The sequence below is a fragment of the Mustela nivalis genome (genome assembly GCF_964662115.1).
Source record: "Mustela nivalis genome assembly, chromosome: 1".
NCBI lineage: Eukaryota > Metazoa > Chordata > Mammalia > Carnivora > Mustelidae > Mustela > Mustela nivalis.
The window spans coordinates 104,066,381-104,086,482 of record NC_139020.1 but is presented as its reverse complement, the minus strand read 5'-3'; the positions used below and the strand labels follow the sequence as shown (position 1 = coordinate 104,086,482).

Below are 20,102 nucleotides of genomic sequence, written 5' to 3'. Positions count from 1 at the left end.
TATCAATACTACTAGTTTTTTTGGTGGAGTCTTCAGAGTTTTCTATATATAGTATTGTGACAGTTTTACTTCTTCCTTACCAATCTGGATGCTTTTCTTTTTCTTGTCTAATTGTTAAGGCTGGGCCTTCCAGTACTACATTGATAAAGTGGTAAGAGTGGATATTCTTGTCTTGTTCTTGACCTTAAGGGAACTGACTATGATGTTAGCTGTGAGTTTTTCATATATTACAGCCTTTATCATGTCAAGGTACATTCCTTTAAACCTACTTTGTTGAAGGTTTTTATCAGGAATGGTGTACTTTGTCAAATGCTTTTTCTGTATCTATTGAAATGATCATACGGCTTTTATACATTCTGTTATTGATATGAACTATCACGCTGATTGATTTTTGAATACTGAACCATCCTTGCATCCCAGAAATAAATCCCATTAATCACGGTGAATGATTTTTTTCAATTTATTGTTGGATTCAGTTAAGTACTATTTTGTTGAGGATTTCTGCATCTACGTTCATCAGACATATTGCCAGTAGTTCTCTTTTTTTTGGGTAGTGGTTTCAATATCAGGGAACACTGGCCTCACAGAATGGATTAGGAAGCTTTTGTTCCTCTTCTATTTTTTTTAGAATAATCTGAGAAGAAGAGGTATTAACTCTCCTTTAAATGTTTGGTAGAAGTCCACCTGTGAAGCCATCTGGTCCTGGACTTTTGTTTGTTGGGAGGTTTTCTTGTTTTGGGGTTTATTTATTTATTCTAGAGACAGAGAGAGAGAGATTGTGAGTATGCATGCATGCATGCAAGCAGGGAATAAGAGAGAGGGAGAGAGAATCTCAAGCAGACTCCCTGACAAGCTCAGTGCCCTATGTGGGGCTTGATCCAACAATCCTGAAATCACAACTTAAGCTGAAACCAAGAGTCGGGTGCTCAACCAATTGAGCCACCCAAGCACCCCAGGAGCTTTGTGTGCTGATTCAATTTCATTGCTGGTAATTGGTCTGTTCAAATTTCTATTTCTTCCTGATTCAGTTTTGGAAGGGTATATGTTTTTAGGAATTTATCCATTTTGTCTAGGTTGCCCAATTTGTTGGTATATAATTTTTCATAGTAGTCTTAAAGTCCTTTGTATTTCTGTGGTGTCAGCTGTTATTCTGTATTTTAAATAAGCTTAGATACTTTACATTCAATTTCTTATTCACACAACTAGGTACCAAAACCAAAAAGTCCTCCTATAACATATCAGAAGAAACTGTTACAATCATCAAAAAAATAAACATTTAATGCCTTTTTGTGAGTTTAATATTCTATAAAATACCAGTAGAACTTCATGAAAAAAATTTTTCTGATAAGAATAAAGATCTGTCTATTTTCATAATTGGACTGTACAGTAGAGGCAGCATGTCTACTTATGGAAAATTTATTTTCCATACACTCTTACAGCTCTACAGGCAGCAGTTCAAAATCACATTATGCAAATGCGAGAAAGGAATGCCCCAGAGAACGACTCCTCTGTACAAGGAAAAATTCATTTCTATACAAGGAAAAATATATTACCTTTCTCCACACATGTATCAGGTACTGGCTCATGTGACTGCTTTATCGGTGAGGAAGCTTTCACTGGGGCTGGAATGGTCAAAGGCAAAGATGGTGGAGCATCAGAGATGTCCGACTCGGAGGACTGAGGATAAATGGAGTCTTCTCCAAGAGAGTGTCGGTGGAGCTCAACATCCACTACCTATACAATCAGGCAACAATGGGGCTCATGAATCCATTAACAATGTCACAGAAACCTCCAAACCTGTCCAAGAATGTGATACTCTAAGAGATGTGACAAATGATTTCTAATCAAACTGCAAAGGCAATTTCAATCTAAGAACTAAAGGATTTATTCCAGAATGTAATCTAGTTTGGTTTAACAGATAGATAACTCAGTGAAACCAATCATATAATCAGGGCCTTTCTATTTGCTGTTTCTATGCCTTAGAACACTATATTCTGCCCCCTCCCAATCTTTGCATAACTATCTCTTTCTCATCATTAGGTCTAAATCAATGTCACCTTCTCAGAAATGTCTCCTCTAACCACCCTAGCTAAAGCAACCCCTTTGTTCCCCAGCTACTCTCTTCTTTATAGCATGTATTTTAAGTGAAATTATCTCATTTGCTTTTGTTTACTATATACCTTCTCCCCATTTTCAAAACAACCAAGAAGACAACTCCTTAAAAGCAGTAACTATCTTATTTATCTCTGTATCCCCAATACCGGGACCAGTGTCTAGTATATGATATATGCTCAATAAATGTCTTTTGATACAACAAAGCACACTTCTCTAAACAGAATAAGGCTTAACTAGCTAATTCTCACTACAATGACTACTGCTGATTTATCATAAATATAAAAGAAAAAAGGTGGGAAGGAGAGTATGGGAAAGGAAAAAAGTTGGAGGTTCCATTTCCTGACTTCAAAACTGATGATTACAAAACTACAGTAATGCAAGCAGTGTCGTACTGGCATCAAGAGACATAAAGACCAATGGAATAAAACGCCCCCTCATGTATATGGTCAAATTATTTTTGACAAGGTTGCCAAGACCCCAGGGAAAGGCAGTCTTTTCAACAAATGGTGCTGGAAAACTGGGTATCCACAAGCATTAGAAAGAAGGTGGATCTTTACCCTCACACCATTTATAAAAATTAACTCAAAATAGATCAAAGACCCAAGCATAAGACCTAAAAACAATAAAACTCTTAGAAGGAAATATAGGGCAAAGCTTCATGACAGTGAATCTGGCAATGATTTCTTGGATATGACACTAAAAGCATAGGCAACCAGAGGAAAAATTGATAAGTGGACTACATAAAAATTAAAAACTTGTGTGTATCAAAGGACATAATCAGCAGAGTGAAAAGGCAATCCACAAATGATCTGAAAAGAGATGATATCAAGAATGTAAAGAGAGGGGCGCCTGGGTGGCTCAGTGCGTTAAGCCGCTGCCTTTGGCTCAGGTCATGATCTCAGGGTCCTGGGATCGAATCCCGTATCGGGCTCTCTGCTCAGCAGGAGCCTGCTTCCTCTTCTCTCTCTCTGCCTGCCTCTCTGCCTAGTCGTGATCTCTGATCTCTCTCTGTCAAATAAATAAATAAAATCTTGAAAAAAAAAAAAAAAAAGAATGTAAAGAGAACTCCTAAAACTCAACAACAAAAACCCAAACACATGATTCACAATGAGCAAAGGATCTGTCTGACCAGACATTTCTCCAAAGAAGATTCACAAATGCCCAATAAACACATGAAAGATACTCAACATCAATAATCATTAAAGAAATACAAACCAAAACCACAATGAAATGCCACCTTACCCTCATCAGTTTGGCTACTATCAAAAAAAAAAAAAGAAAACAGTTAAGAGTTGACAAAGATGTGGAGAACTGGAACTCTAGTGCACTGTTTGTAGGAATGTAAAATGGTGCAACTGCTGTGGAAATAGTGTGGCAGTCCCTCAGAAATTAAAATTAGAGCTACCATGGGGCACCTGGCTGGCTAAGGTGGTAGAGCGTGTGACTCTTGATCTTGGGGCTGTAGGTTCAAGCCCCAGGTTGAATGTAGAGATTACTTAAAAGAGAAAAAAAAAGAGGTACTATTATGATTCAGCAATTCCACTTTCTTGCGTATATACCCCCAAAGAACTGAAAACACAGACTCAAACAGATACGTATACATCCATGTTATTGTGAATAATCCATGTAGGATTATTCACAATAGCCAAAAGATGTAAGCAACTCAAGTCCTCATTAACAGATAAATAAGCAAAATACGGCACATATACACAATGGACTATTATTCAGCCTTTTTTTAGGAAGTTCTGATGCATGCCACAACATGAACGAACCTTAAGAACATTATGTTAAGTAAAATAAACCAATCATAAGAAAAACAAATACTGTATAATTCCAATTATATGGTACTTAGAGTAGTCAAAAAGCCACAGGACAGAAAGTGGAAGGGAGGCTTCCAGGGGCTGAAGGGAGAGTGGATTGGAAGTTACTGTAAATAGGTTTCATTTCAATTTTCCAAGATGAAAAACAGCGTGGGGGATAACAGCAATAGCTGCACAAAAATGTGAATATATTTAATACTTACTCTTACTGTACAATTAAAAATTGTTAAAAGGGTAAATTCTATGTGCATTTTGTCATTTTTTAAAGTTAAAGAGGGGAAGATAAACTTTTTAAAAAATCAAGCACTCACTTTTTTTCCTAATTACAAATGAAGATCAATTTCCATTTTACCTTATTCTCAAATAGTACTGTAGGAAAAAAACCTACCGTCTCTGCTCCAAGAGTCTGCAAGCCAGTGTAAGTTCTATCCAGCTATTGAAAGACAAAAGAAGAGTGTAAAGTTTCACTGAGCTTACTTATAAATCTTAGGATATAATCTTATCTAAAACCCCTTTCATCACAAGTCTTCATAACATAGAATCCACTTTTCCATAATATAAACTATCATCAGTTCAATAAAAACCCTCTTAATTGGGGTAGAATGAGTAAAATTAATAAAAACAACTTCAAACATACAGGTATTGTACTTTTAATATAGACTATATACTTCTAGTGCTCGCTTCAGCAGCACATGTACTAAACTATATACTTCTTTTTTTTTTTTTAAAGATTTTATTTATTTATTTGACAGAGATCACAAGTAGGCAGAGAGGCAGGCAGAGAGAGAGAGGGGAGGAAGCAGGCTCCCCGCTGAGCAGAGAGCCCGATGCGGGACTTGATCCCAGGACCCTGAGATCATGACCTGAGCCGAAGGCAGCGGCTTAACCCACTGAGCCACCCAGGCGCCCCTAAACTATATACTTCTAAAAATATTCCAAGGACAATCTAAAAATGGAGGAAGTTTTACACAAAAAGATATTTACTACAGTATTATCTATAACCATAAACTGAAAATGTGACCCTCCAGTAATAGAGAAATGTTTAAGTAAATCATTTTTTAAAAGATTTTATTTATTTGAGAGAGAGATACAGAGAAAGGGAGAGCAAAGAGGGTTCTGAGAGGCAGACTTCCCACTGAGCAGAGAGCCCCATGTGGGGCTCAATCCCAGGACCCTGAGATCATGACCTGTGTGATCTGTGCTGAAGGCAAGACACTTAACCAACTGGGCCACATAGGCACCCCTAAAGTAAATCTTGAACCATCATTTGTAAAATATTACAAGCTACTTGAATGTTTACAAAGATGATGTAAAAAATATTTTTAAAAACAGGCTATAGGGGTGCCTGGCTGGCTCAGTCACTAGAACATGTGACTTTTGATCTTCGGTTTATAGGTGTGAGCCCCATGTTGGGTGGAAAAACTACTTAAAAAACAAAATCATTTTTTTAGGGGTACCTGGGTGGTTCAGGCGGTTAAACTCCTGACTCTTGATTTTGGCTCAGGTCATAATCTCAGCATAATCTCAAGCCCCAAGTTGGGCTCTGAGCTGGGCATGTAGCCTGCTTAATATTCTCTCTCTCCCTGGGGTCCCTGGGTGGCTCAGTGGGTTAAGCCTCTGCCTTCACTCAGGTCATGATCTCAGGGTCCTGGGATCAAGCCCCACGTCAGGCTGTCTGCTCAGCAGGGAGCCTGCTTCCCCCTTCTCTCTATGCCTGTCTCTCTGCCTATCTATGATCTCTGTCTACCAAATAAATAAATAAAATATTAAAAAAAAAAAAAAAGATTCTCTCTCTCCCTCACAAAACAAAATACCAAAACAAAAACCAGGAAGTAAAAAATGTTTAAAAATCATTTCTTTAAAAAAAGGACAGTGGCTCAGTCAGTTGAGCCTCTGTCTTTGGCTCCAGTCATGATTTCAGGGTCTTGGAATCGAGTCCCACATTGGGTTCCCTGCCTAGTGGGGAGCCTGTTTCTCCCTCTCCATGCTCTTGTTCTCTCTTTCTCAAATAAATAAATAAAATCTTTTAAAAATAAATAAATAAAGAGATTGGCTATAAAAATACACACATATATTGGGGCGCCTAGGTGGCTCAGTGGATTAAAGCCTCTGCCTTCGTCTCGGGTCATGATCCCAGGGTGTTGGGATCGAGCCCCGCATCGGGCTCTCTGCTCTGCAGGGAGCCTGCTTCCTCCTGCTCCTGTCTCTCTCTCTGCCTGCCTCTCTGCCTACTTGTGATCTCTGTCTGCCAAATAAATAAATAAAATCTTAAAAAAAAAAATACACACATGTAGATGACAAAATTATATATTTAAAGTATATTTACAAAACTCGAAAAAAAATAAATGAAAATTTAAGCAATATAGGCAATGCTAATAGTCACTTCCAATGTATTAGCATCATGAGTGATTTATTTTAGAGGAAAGAAAGGAATGTTAATAATATAAACAAAATTTACACTTACAAAGAGGCTAAGTTCTTATTGCTGTATTTTATTTATTGCAATATTTTATTTTATTTATATTCCAGCACTTTAAAAAAAGATCTATACAAAAATATAGAATATTACTCAGCCAAAAAAAGAATGAAATCTTGCCATTTGCAAGAACATGGATGAACCTAGAGGCTATTGTGGTAAGTGAATCCAGTTAAAAAGAGACAAATTATCTTTTGTAGAATCTAAAAAAAAAAAAAATGAGTAAACAAACAACATCCAGAAACAGACCTATAAACACATAGAACTGGTAGTTGCCAAAGACAACAGGGGTAGGGTGTTAGGCAAAATAAGTGAAGGGATCAAGAGCTACATACTTCCAGTTATATAATTAATAAGTCACAGGGATGAAAAGTACAGCATAGGGAATACAGTTGATAACATTGTAGTAACCTTGTATAATGACTACACTTATAGAGCTGAGCACTGAGTAATGTATAAAATTGTTAAATCACTATGTTGTATACCTGTAGCTAATATAAACTATCCATCAACTATATTTCAATAAAAAGAAAAAGAAAATCAGAAAAAGTTTTTGTCTAACATGAACAATGTGTTATTTGACAGCCTTTTTGCTTTGCTTGAAGCAATAAAGCATTCTTAAAAAAAAAAAAAAGGATCTGTGGACCTTATCAGTATAAACGTTGAACAGGTGCACGTGGGTGGCTCAGCTGGTTAAGCAATGGACTCTCTTGGTTTCAGTTCAGGTCACCATCTCAGGGTCTTGAAATGAAGCCTGAGTCTGGCTCCCTGCTCAGCAGGGAGTCTGTTGAGATTCTCTCTCCCTCTCCACTTTCCCCACCAGCTCATACTCCCTCCCTCTCTCCCTCTCTCTCAAAAATAAATAAATCTTTTTTAAAAAAATAAACATCACACAGTAAGATCAACAGAGGAAAACTATAAAGTTGGATAAAAAGGAAAGATGATTTACTAATCAGCGAACAGAAAACTCTAAGACTCGCAAAAAGTAGATTTCAAGTCTGGCTGAGTTCTTTAACAGCCTACACAGACATGACAACTCGGTTATGTGATCTAGTTTCAAAACAGAAAGACAATGCAGGGTGGATTCATCCTAGTCCCATGGAAGAGATCTAGTTTTAAAACTTAAATCTTAGCCAACAGTATGCCTATTAATTTTAGGCTACATCCATTTTCTTATATTTCAGAGCATGGAAATAATAGTCTCTCCATAATGCACACTGGCTTATGTTTTTCATTCTTGGGACCGTACTTTGAGACATTGATAAAATAGCACTGTTATCAAAATGGCAAGAGGAACTAGAAAGCACAACACAACACACAAGGAATTTTACAACAGGTCTGCCTGCAGATGATTTAAGGAGAGACATGAAGGCTGCCAAACATTTTTAGGGTTCTTATAAAACAAAACAAAGTCCTGTCCTGTGCTACTCCAGAAATCAATGAACACAAATAAAATCAAGGTTTAAAAAAAAAAAAAAGCACAGTTTTAGTTAAATTTATGAAAGAACCTTCCAAAAGTTTATTTATCAAACAGATAAATGATTTGTTTGGGGAATTACTGTGCTCTGGGGTGACAGCTACTTTTTCCCCATATAGAGGAATGCAGGATGTGGGAATTTCATACATTCTGGAAACTTTAAATACTACATACTTCTAACACTTGAGTATTTAGTATTTAATGTAATTACACAATATCAAATATAGAGTAAGTATTTCAGCATTTCAGTATACTGAGAGGTCACTTAAATAGTCAGGGAAAGTACATAGGAACTTGAACTTGAAGAATGGAAAGAATTCAAACAGGCATTCTAGAGAGGGCAAGAGCATTAAAAAAAAAAAAAAAGACACAAGAGAAGAAGGCCCAAGGCATTTCTGGGGCATGAATAATTGACCTAGCTGGAGTAGTATATCCATGCAGGAGATTAGTGTAAGATAATCTAGGGGAAGTGTATTGAGTCAAAATGTGAAAAGCCTGGAACAGTAGGCAGGAAGTCTGAACTTGAGTAAAGGGAATTCAGTGAAGGTTTCTTAGAGAGGAAGAGCATAATGGTTCTATTTCAGGAATACTAACTAGATGGTGGTGTACAGAAAGCACTGAGGGTAAAGGAGACAGATTAGAATGAAAGACACTAATTAGGAGATAGTAGAATAATGGCCTAGGCAAGATAGGGAAGGGCAAAGAGTAAGAAAGATGATGAAGAATGAATAATAATCAGCAACTGAACAAATATTTAGAACAAAGAGGCAAGAATCAAAGATGGCTCTGAGAATTAACAGGCCAAAAAACAGGCCAGAAATAACAGGGCAAGGAATATTCCAGTACAAACAAAAATCACATAAGTACGACACAGGCGTTTAAGGCCTCAAGGCCAATCAATATATAACAAACAGTAAAATTAAGTTTTCCAGAAAAGTTGATAAGAAAATTTAAATACTGCCATTTTTAAAACAGTATTTAACAGGGGCGCCTGGAGGGCTCAGTCAGTAGAGCATGTGGTTCTTGATCTCAGGATCATGAGTTCAAGCTCCACATTGGGTATAGAAATTGCTTAAATAAATAAAATTTTAAAAATGTTTAAAATGTTCAAAAATGTTTAAAAACATAAAGTTATGTCTCAATCTTCCACCAGCAACTCTAAGTGATACAGACAATATAATAGTATGAGAGCTATGTAAAAAATTCCTTATATTTTAGAAATTAGGGCTGGGTGTAGTGTGATAGAAGATGGTATGTGCAGTGCTTAAAATAAGATAAAAGGAAAGTAAACCATTTTAGACCTTCCTCTAATTAAGTGGGACCATATCCTGCCCCTCTGAACAAAGTGGCTACATATTCTTTATTTTGTTCCAGTTTTTTTCTAAGGTCATAAAGCAATCTAATCTTAGAGTAATCTCTAAAAAAAATAACTTCAACACAAAGTTAAACAGTGCTGTCTGTCACCAATGGAGGGCAAATTTCAGCCTTAAGGTTGAAAAGGTTGTATTGGCACAACAAAGGGAACAAAATGGGAATTCTGCAGATGTACTGAGATTCATTTAGTTCAATTTTGTGAGCCACTAATGGGAACAATGTGGTAAACCACAAAGTAAGGGTGTTTTGGGGATAAGTTTAATATTAGAAATATAGCTTATACAGAGAAAATTTACACGAGACTATATAGAAAGGGACTAGGAAAACATTTTAAAAATGGTCTTTCAATTATAAAAGCTAGACATGTTTATTATACAAAATTAGAAGGAAAAAAAAAAGCAACAGACAATAAGGGCAGGAGAAATTGCCTACAATGTTATTACTTCAATTACTCCAACAAATCACAGTTAACGTTATACTATATGAAGTTTGTTTGGTACTCTGCACTTTTCATTTACTATGATTGGTACTTTTTCCCCGCATAGAGAAAACACTTCATAAAATATAAATGATAATGCCTGCATAATAAACCATAAGGGTATGTCAATGAAAAGTTTCTTAAAATACTAATCAAAAGAATGACAACTTTGTACAGTACTTTCAATTTCCTAAAACATGTTCACTTCTGTCTTTATCCTTACAAGATAAACATACCCATATCCTTATAAGATAAACAGATGAGGCTTATAATTTTCACCATTTTACAGAAAAGTAAACACATTTTGTTTTTAAGAGTTCAGTCACTTAGTCCCAGGTAACACAGTAACAGTGAGCTCTGACCAGTGATTCAAGTCTTCTGATAATCTGGCCAGTTCATCTTTTTAAAGAATATACATTCTGCTATAATGCAACCCTCCCGCCAACCTACAGAGAACAAAGGGGTGTTGCAGTAGCCTGCATAACACAATCAAAAACATTAATTCTCCTTCCACTGTCCTTGGCCACTTCTCTCAGGAGTCCTAACCTATGGCTTTAAGTAACCAAGTAAAAAGAGGTACTTCATTTCAGGAGAGCAACGTGTTGTTACCTTCAGATTATGTATGATATCTATTCGCTTGTTCTGGCTGTCCTTAAAATGAACTTGAACTCTGACAGGAAACTCACCCCAGCCTCTTCTGGTCAGGTGAAAAGGAGGCTCTCTAGGGAAAAGCATACATTAACACATTAAGCCATAGTCACACTCTAGAGAGGAAATGTTTTCTCATATTGGGTAAGTTAGAGATTCACAGCCTCTGACAATAATTTACATTTTCTCATTTGAAGCTCAATCAATAAATGCTGAATTTTACTGAAATGCTGAAAAGAAAAATTCAACTCAAACCTACATTAAGCTTTCAGTTACTGAACACTTAGGGCTAAGAAACATGCAGTTTACAATCCAATGTCCTCATTTTCACAGGCAGGGAACTAAGGTGATTTGATGGCTATTACCTATTAGAAGCCAGAATCCTTGACTACTTGACAGACACAGGATGTGAGGTATATGTTCCCTACACCAGACACCCATATTTATTCCCTCACTCTGGCAAAAACAGAATAAATCACAAATGCTCAATCTGAAAGTGACAATTTATTTGAAACTATCTGCTAACAGGACTTAAAAAAACATGTGTTTACCATATGATCTTCCCCACACAGTGATGATGATTTTAGTGGATAGAGGAGGAATGTGTGTGAATGCTAACTGGACTGGAGAATTTTCAGTCAAAACATAATTTGTGAAGGGAAGAAAAAAGGAAAGTTGATGAAAAAAAGACGAGCAAATTGTTAATGATGTTCGGTATAGGAGGGTTCAAGATACTCTACTTCGGAGTATGTTTGGAATTTTCCATAATAAAAACATTTTAAATTTATCTGAGAGAACGTCATGTACTCAAAAATAATATGGTTTAAGTTAAAGGGGAGAGAGAATGCTTTAAAATGAAAATGTTCATTATGAATCAGTGGCTTGGAATCACTAAAATGAGAGAAGATGCCAAGATGGCAGGGAGAAAGGAACATTCAGCGGGATGTGTTTTTGCAAAACTAAGAAGAGACATGAATTCAGTAAAGACAAAGTCCAAGAACACAACCTGAGAGAAATCTAACAACAAATCTGAATTACCAAGAACAGAGCAGGAAGCTACCAGAAGGGCTCAACACAGGAAAAATCTCTTGAGTGTGAGAGTGGCCTGAAAGGAAGAAAAAGCAATAGCTATGTCATCAACCAGAGAGAAAAGAAAGCAAAGCAAACTAGAGCACCCTGGACTGGAGAAACCAGCTCAACACTGGTTGAGTTAGTAAGAGAATAACCATGATGCTGGAATAGCTTCAGACAGAAATTAAAGAAAAGGGTTGGGGTCAAATGAGAAGGTCTACCTGAGACAGCAGTTTGAAATGGACACAGCAGAGCCTAGAGGCATGGTGAACTTTAAAAGAAGAATTACAGCTCTACTGATGACATGTCTGGTCATTAAATTCCAGTGAAGTAGAGAGCCTAAATTCATTCTGCAATATGCATCAATTATACTATTTGTATGTTGGATTTCTTTTAAAATGGATATGGCAAATCAGCTGTGTTCCTCAGTTTCTGTACTTTGGTTAAACTCTAGTGAATGAACAGAAAAGACTGCTGCCAGAGAAGACAGACAAACAGCATAAAGGCCAGGAAAAAGGAACAATGCTTTTAAAAGGAAATTTCCTCCTAACTTTTTTGGAAGCAAAAAAGGAATCTAAGACTTACCAATAGACATCACCTACGGAAATGTTAAACTTCAAAAAGATACACGTATTTCACACAGAAATAGGACCGCCAGCCCCAAACAGACTTCTTTATTTCTGGATTCTTCACATAATGTGAAATGTATCAATGACCAAGAATGAAAAAACCACAGAATACTGGGCAAAAGACATGGTTTTTTCAACACTCATGTTTGAGAGCCTAAAATGAAATTGCTCTTTTATCAATTAAACTCTACTATTAGAATAAAACAAAGTATCAAACAATTTTCTGAGGTTCTACCCAGTGAAATATGTCAAGACAATGAAGTAAGTTTTATGAACACTAAAAGGAAAAAAAATCTGATTTGCATTGAAAACCACTATCCTGATTCATTCTCTATGTGAAAATCATTAATTCAATGTAATTTTAATCCATAACTTGACACTTGGATTCTAAAGTAATCTGGAACAACATGTATGCTCAAGAATGGCCACGAAAAGATTCTTAAAATAATAGTAATAATCATCAAGGGAATATACCCTACCAAAGAGAAAATGCTATAAAGCAAACAATTTAAATAGTATAATACTGGTAAATAAACAAATATTAAGAGAGCCTAGCATTTGATCCATACTTATATGGCACTTTAGTGTACACTGAATACAAGAAAAAGATGGATCAACCAATAAATTGATATCGGGACAGCTGTCATCCAAAAGAAGAAGATAAAAAAATCCTATTTTCTAGTATGTCACTTTCTGACCACCTATCAATTCCCATCTTTCCAGGTCCATCCCTAATCCAACTATCCTCTGACCCACTGGGAATTCCACTTATTACCCACACCAATTTTCATTACCTCTCTCTTCTCTTTATATAATTTCCTTCTCTCCTTAGCTTAGATTTCACAATGTATCACTACCATAATAACCTCATTATAAAAGTGAAAAAATCAGTGAACTGAGAAATTAGAGTTCTCGGTGAGTTGTTCTACATCCACGTCAAAGTCCTTAAGAATGACATCAAGAGGAAACATTAGGACAATAGGTGCTAAAACTGTTTTTGAAAGAAGGAAGTAACTGGGAAATTAGTAGATGTCTGCAACAAGAAGGATCATACAATGCTCCAAAAGAGCTGAAGGGTTTTAGACAGAAAAAGGAAAAAAAAGGTCTAGAAGCCACAAATATGTGCAAGGAAGACACACCCACCCACCACCCTCCACGCAATGGCACATGGTATGAGAGGAAAAAACAACTGCCCTTGAAAGCTGTTCTCAGAAGCAGTGTTCTCAGAAGATAGCCATGTTTTAGTTGAGTCAGGAGTAGAGGGAACATTTTGAAGAGGGCTGAGGATATAGGAAATTTCACTGATAATAAACCAAAACCACTTCTACAATACAATCACACAACGAATGTGTATGTGATATGTAACCTCATATAAAGATATAAAGAATACACATAAGGGGCGCCTGGATGGCAAAGGTCATGACCTCATTGGTCATGAGACTGAGCCCTGCATTGTGCTCCAAGTTTGGTGTGGGGTCTGCTTGAGATGCTCTCCTTCTGCCCCTCCCCCCACTCTCACGCACAAATGATCTTTCTTTCTCTCAAATAAATAAATAAAATAGGGGTCCCTGAGTGGTTCAGTTGGTTAAGCGTCTGACTCTTGATTTTGGCTCAGGTTATAATCTCAGGGTCTTGGAGTCAAACTCTGCTTTGACTTCCATGCTCAGTGGGGAGTCTGCTTAGGGATTCTCTCTCTCCCTCTTCCTTTGCCCCCCACCCCAGTCACACACGCTCCCACTCTCTTTAAAATATATAATTAAAAAAAAAGAATATACCTAAATGAAACAAATTTCAGAATAGCATATATATATATAATAATTCCATCTTTGTGAAATAATAATACCAACAACAAACAGCAACTATACTAGGTAAATATATGTAAGAAAAATATCACTGGGGTTACTTCTGAGAGGATGAGATCATGGGGAACTTCCAAAATTGAATATTTCTGTAACATTAGAATCCTATAGTAGAATTTAATTCTACTATATTCTGATATTTATAAAAAATAGGAACACTTCCACATTTATCTGTATCTATATAAATTCAGTTCTTTCCAGGGGGAGAAAACTCCATTAATATAATTCTGACAATATATATTATATAATAATATTATATAATATATATTATATAATAATATAATAATAATTATATATATATTATAATTATATTATATATAATATAATATATTATTATATTAATCTAATATAATACTGCCTTTTCAGGGAGACAATAATCTGTAACCTTGATTTTGGCTCAGGTTATAATCTCAGGGTCTTGGAGTCAAACTCTGCTTTGACTTCCATGCTCAGTGGGGAGTCTGCTTAGGGATTCTCTCTCTCCCTCTTCCTTTGCCCCCCACCCCAGTCACACACGCTCCCACTCTCTTTAAAATATATAATTTAAAAAAAAGAATATACCTAAATGAAACAAATTTCAGAATAGCATATATATATATATAATAATTCCATATATATATTATATATAATATATATTATATATATATTCCATATATATTATATATAATTCCATATATATATTATATATAATATATATTATATAATATTATAATATTATATTAATCTAATATAATACTGCCTTTTCAGGGAGACAATAATCTGCAAGAGGGAACCACAGATAAACCCTATTGTGATGCTGCGGGGGGAGGGACAGGGTGGTGGGGTTATGGACATTGGGGAGAGTATGTGCTATGGTGAGTGCTGTGAAATGTGTAAACCTGGCAATTCACAGACCTGTACCCCTGGGGATAAAAATACATTATATGTTTATAAAAAGATTAAAAAATTAATTTAAAAAACTCTATTGTGACTAAAAGCCAAAGCTAAGTAAATTATTAATAATATAATAATTAAAGGGTATGTTCTCAAGTTAAATCACTCTTCTTCCACTTCAGTAAAGCTGTACTTTTAAAATTAAGTAACTCAACTGTGCTTACCTAACCTCCACAAGGTCATTTGGCTTATAGCTGGGATGAAGAAAGAACCAAACTTTCTTGACGAAATGATTAATACTGGGTTCTCTACGAGACCCTCGGACATATACCATCCACTTGTGGGTTGACTGGTCATTTTCTTCTCTCTTATCAGGAGGTATGTACCTAAAGGAGAAAGAAGAAAGTAACTTAAATTTTTTTTCCTTCAAACCCTAACAAAACAATTAATTCCTACCTAAAACAAGATTAAAAATCAGTTATAAGAAAACAACTGGGAATTCACAAATATGTGAAGATCAAGCAACACACTACTAAACAACCAATGAGTCAAAGATGAAATCAAAGAGAAATTTTAAAAATCTTATGACAAGTGAAAATGAAAAAAAAAAAAAAAAGATAAGTGTAAATGGAAATACAACATACCAAAACTTAAGGGATGAAGCAAAAGGTTTTATGGAGGAAATTCATAGCAATAAATGCCTACATTAAGAAAAATTTCAATCTAACTTTACACCACAAAAAACAAGAAAAAGAACTAAGCCCAAAATTAGTAGAGAAAAGGAAATAAAGATGAAAGTGAAAGTAGAGACAAAAAGACAAGAGAAAAGATTAAAGACTAAAGAGCTGTTTTGTTAAAAAGATAAAACAGACAAACCTCTGCCTTACTTAACAAGGAAAAAAAGAGAAGGACCCAAATAATAAAATTATTTTAAAAAGAGGACACATTACAACTAACATCACACAAATACAAAGGATCATAAAACTATGAATAATTATAGGGGCACGCAGCTGACTTAGTAAAGCATGTGACTCTTTATCTCAGGGTTATAAGTTTAAGTACTACACTGGGTGCAGCGATTACTTAAAAATAAAATCTTAGGGGTGTTTGGGTGGCTCAGTAGATTAAAGCCTCTGTCTTCGGTGCGGGTCATGATCCCAGGGTCCTGGGATTGAGCCCCACATCCGGCTCTCTGCTCAGCAGGGAGCCTGCTTCTTCCTCTCTCTCTCTCTCTCTGCCTGCCTCTCAGCCTACTTGTGATCTCTATCTGTCAAATAAATAAATAAAATATTTTTTAAAAATTAAAATAAAATAAAATCTTAAAAATAGATAAGTAAAATGTTTAAGAAAAAAACTATGAAAAATTATATGTTGACAAAGTGAACAACCTAGAAGAAATGGATAAATTCCTAGAAACATACATAGTATCATGACTGATTCATGAAGACAGAAAATGTGAACAGAACAACTACTAGTAAGGAGACTGAATCAGTAATCAAAGACCTCCCAACAAAGGAAATTCCAGGATCAGATGGCGTAAAGGATGGTTTCTACTAAATATGTGAAGAATTGATACAAATCTTCCTCAAACTTTTACAAAAAATACAAGGGAACACTTATAAGTTCATTTTACGAAGCTAGCATTACTCTGACCCCAAAGCCAAACAATAACACTACAAGAAAATTACAAGCCAATATCCCTGAAAAATATACAAGTAAAAATCCCCAACAAAATATTAGTGAACAGAATTCAACAGTACATTAAAAAAGGATCACACATGATGACCAAATGGTAGTTACCAGGGATGCAAGGATGATTCAATATCTGCAAATTTATCAGTATGATATACACTAATAAAGTGAAAGATAAAAATCGTATGATCATTTCAACAGATGCAGAAAAAATACTTGATGCAATTCAACATCTATTCTTTTATTTATTTATTTTTTTAAATTTTATTTATTTATTTGTAAGAGAGAGAGTGAGAGCGAGCACAGGCAGACAGAGTGGAAGGCAGAGTCAGAGGGAGAAGCAGGCTCCCTGCGGAGCAAGGAGCCCGATGTGGGACTCGATCCCAGGACGCTGGGATCATGACCTGAGCCGAAGGCAGCTGCTTAACCAACTGAGCCACCCAGGCGTCCCAATTCAACATCTATTCTTGATAACAACTCTCAACAAACTGGGTACAGAGGTGGTACACTTCAAAAAAATAAAGGCCATATATGACAAGCCTACAGCTAACATAATGGTGAAAAACTGAAAGCTTTTCCTCTAAGATCAAGAACAAGACAAAGATACTCACTGTCTCCACTTATTTATTCAACATAGTACTAAGGAAGAAGAACAGTGTCTCTATTTGAACATAATGTGATATTATATACAGAAAATCCTAAAGACTCCACCCCAAAACCGTTAAAACTAATAAAAAGGAGTGTTTGGGTGGCTCAGTTGGTTAAGTGTCTGACTCTCGATTTCGGCTCAGGTCATGATCTCACGGTCCTGAAATCAAGCTCTGCATTGGGCTCTGCACTCAGCAGGGGGTCTGCTTGTCCCTGCCCCCCCAAACCCCTCCCCCTACTTTCTCTCAAACAAACAAAATCTTTGAAAAATAAAAAAATGAAAATAAGATAAAACTAACAAACAAACTCAGTAAAGGTACATGATATAAAGTTGAAATAAAAAATCAATTGTGTTTCTAACACTAACAACTATCAGAAAGAAAATCAAGAAAATAATCCCATGTATAACTGCACCAAAAACAGTAACATATTTAGGAATAAATTTAACTAAGGAAGTGGAAGACCAGCACACTGAAAACTGTAAGATAGTGATGAAAGAAACTGAAGAAGACACAAATAAATAAAAAGATATTCCAAGCTCACGGACTAGAAGAATTATTATTGTTAAAATGGCCATACTACCCAAATCAATCTATAGATTTAGTTTAATCCTTATCAAAATCCTAATAGCATTTTTCATAGAAGAAAATCATAAAATCTGTGTGGAGGGGCGCCTGGGTGGCTCAGAGGGTTAAGCCTCTGCCTTCGGCTCAGGTCACGGTCCCAGGATCCTGGGATTGAGCCCCGCATCGGGCTCTGCTCAGTGGGGAGCCTGCTTCTCCCTCTCTCTCTGCCTGCTGCTCTGCCTACTTGTGATCTCTCTCTCTGTCAAATAAATAAATAAGTAATCTTAAAAAAAAAAAAATCTGTGTGGAATCATAGAAGTCTTCCAAAGAACCTCTTTTTTTATGGAAAAAAACAAAAAAACAAAACAGGAGGCATCATACTTCCTGATTTCAAACTATATTACAAAGCTACGGTAATAAAACAGTATGGTATTGCCATAAAAACAGACGTACAGATCAACAGAACAGAAGACAGCACAGAAATAAACCCATGCATATATGATCAATTAATTTATGACAAAAGAGCTAAGATATGCAATAGGAAAAGGAAGTCTCCTAAACGGTGTTAGGAAAACTGGAGAGCTATGTGCAAAAGAATGAAAATAGACACTTATCCTACACCACACACAAAAATCAACTCAAAACACATGAATGACTTGAAACTATAAAACTCCTAGAAGAAAACACAAGTAAGCTCCATGACACCGGTCTGGGAAATGATTTTTTGAATTTGACACCAAAAGCAAAGGCAATGAGAACATAAAAATAAACAAATGCGATTACATCAAACTAAAAAGTGCACAGGAAAGGAAACCATCAGCAAAATGAAATGGCAACCTAGGGAATGAGAAAAAATATTTATAAATCATATAACTGATAAAAGATTAATATTCAAAATATATAAAGCATTCACATACAGTTCAATAGCAAAACAAACAAACAAACAAAAAAAGCAAAAAAAGAAATCTGATTTAAAGATAGGCAGAGGAACTAAATTTTTTTTCCAAACAAAATATATAAATGGCCAACATTACTAATAATAATGAGAAAAATGCAAATCAAAACCACAATGAGGTATCACCTTACACCTGTCAGAATGCTAACATCAAAAATATAAGAGATAACAAGTGTTGGCAAGAACATGAAGAAAAGGGAATCCTGGTGCACTACAGGTGAGGATATAAATTGGTGCAACTACTATGGAAAACAAGATGTTCCCAAAAAATTAAAATCAGAACTACCCCATTGCTGCGTACATATACAAAGAAAATGAAAATGGGTTATCAAAGTGCTATCTGCACTTCCATGCTCACAGCAGCATTATTTATAATAGCCAAGATCTGGAAACCTATACGTCCATAACAGATAAATGAATAAAGGCATGAATGGATCAAGATGTATATACATGCATATACAGCTGACCCTTGCACATCATGGAATTGAACTGTGAAGATCCACTTATGTGTAATTTTTAAAATAATACTGTAAATGTATTTTCTTTTCCTTATGATTTTTTTCTTTTTTCTGTTTTTTTGTTTGTTTGTTGTTGTTTTTTTTAAATAAGCTCTACACCCAGTGTGGGGCTTGACCTCACAATCCTGAGATCAAAAGTAGTATGCTCTACAGACTAAGCCAGCAGGAGCCCCCATTATGATTTTCTTAGTAATATTTTCTTTTCTCTAGCTTACTTTATTGTAAGAATACGTTATATAATACATGTGACATTAAAAATATGTATTAATCAACTGTTAATGTTATCGGTAAGGCTTCCAGTCAACAGTAGGCTATTAGTAGTTAAGGTTCTAGGGAGTCAAAAGTTACACATGGGTTTTTTGTTTTTTTTTTTTTAAATTTAAGAAAGAGAATGAGTGCACAAGTGAGTGGGGGATGAGGGGAGCCGGAGAGGGAGAGAGAGAATCTTAAGAAGGCTCCATGCTCAATGCTCAGGGGCTCAAACTAGCAACTTTGAGATCATGACCTGAGCCAAAATCACAAGTTGGATGCTGGGGTGCCTGGATGGCTCAGTCACTTAAGTGTCTTTTTTAATTTTTTTTTAAGATTTTATTTATTTGATAAGCAGAGATCACAAGTAGGCAGAGAGGCAAGTGGTGGGGGGAGGGGAAAGCAGGCCCCCTGCTAAGCAGAGAGCCCAGTGTGGGGCTTGATCCCAGGACCCCAGGATCATGACCTGAGATGAAAGCAGAGGCTTTAACCCACTGAGCCACCCAGGCACCCCAAGTGTCTGTCTTTTGATCTCAGCTCAAGTCATGATCTTGGGGTCCCGGGATTGAGCCCTGCATCGGGCTCCATGCTCAGTGGGGAGTCTGCTTGAGTATTCTCTCTCTCCCTCTCCTTCTGCCTCTCCCCCTCCCCATC

At 36.1% G+C, this 20,102-nt stretch overlaps 1 protein-coding gene across 6 annotated transcripts in view; it reads right to left on the bottom strand.

Annotated features, from left to right (window-relative positions):
- The window catches only part of YEATS2 (YEATS domain containing 2), a 120,593-nt gene that overhangs the window by 53,453 nt on the left and 47,038 nt on the right, over nucleotides 1–20,102 (bottom strand). For all 6 annotated transcript variants that reach the window (XR_014301008.1, XM_082692522.1, XM_082692524.1 and 3 more), the window contains exons 7-10: nucleotides 15,045–15,206; nucleotides 10,350–10,461; nucleotides 4,324–4,368; nucleotides 1,554–1,734 (exon numbers count right to left, since the gene is read on the bottom strand). Coding sequence is in view for 5 of the 6 variants with exons in the window: in XM_082692522.1 (XP_082548648.1) it covers nucleotides 1,554–1,734; nucleotides 4,324–4,368; nucleotides 10,350–10,461; nucleotides 15,045–15,206 (500 nt within the window). In the remaining variant the exon portion in view is untranslated. The remainder of the gene's footprint in view (nucleotides 1–1,553; nucleotides 1,735–4,323; nucleotides 4,369–10,349; nucleotides 10,462–15,044; nucleotides 15,207–20,102) is intronic.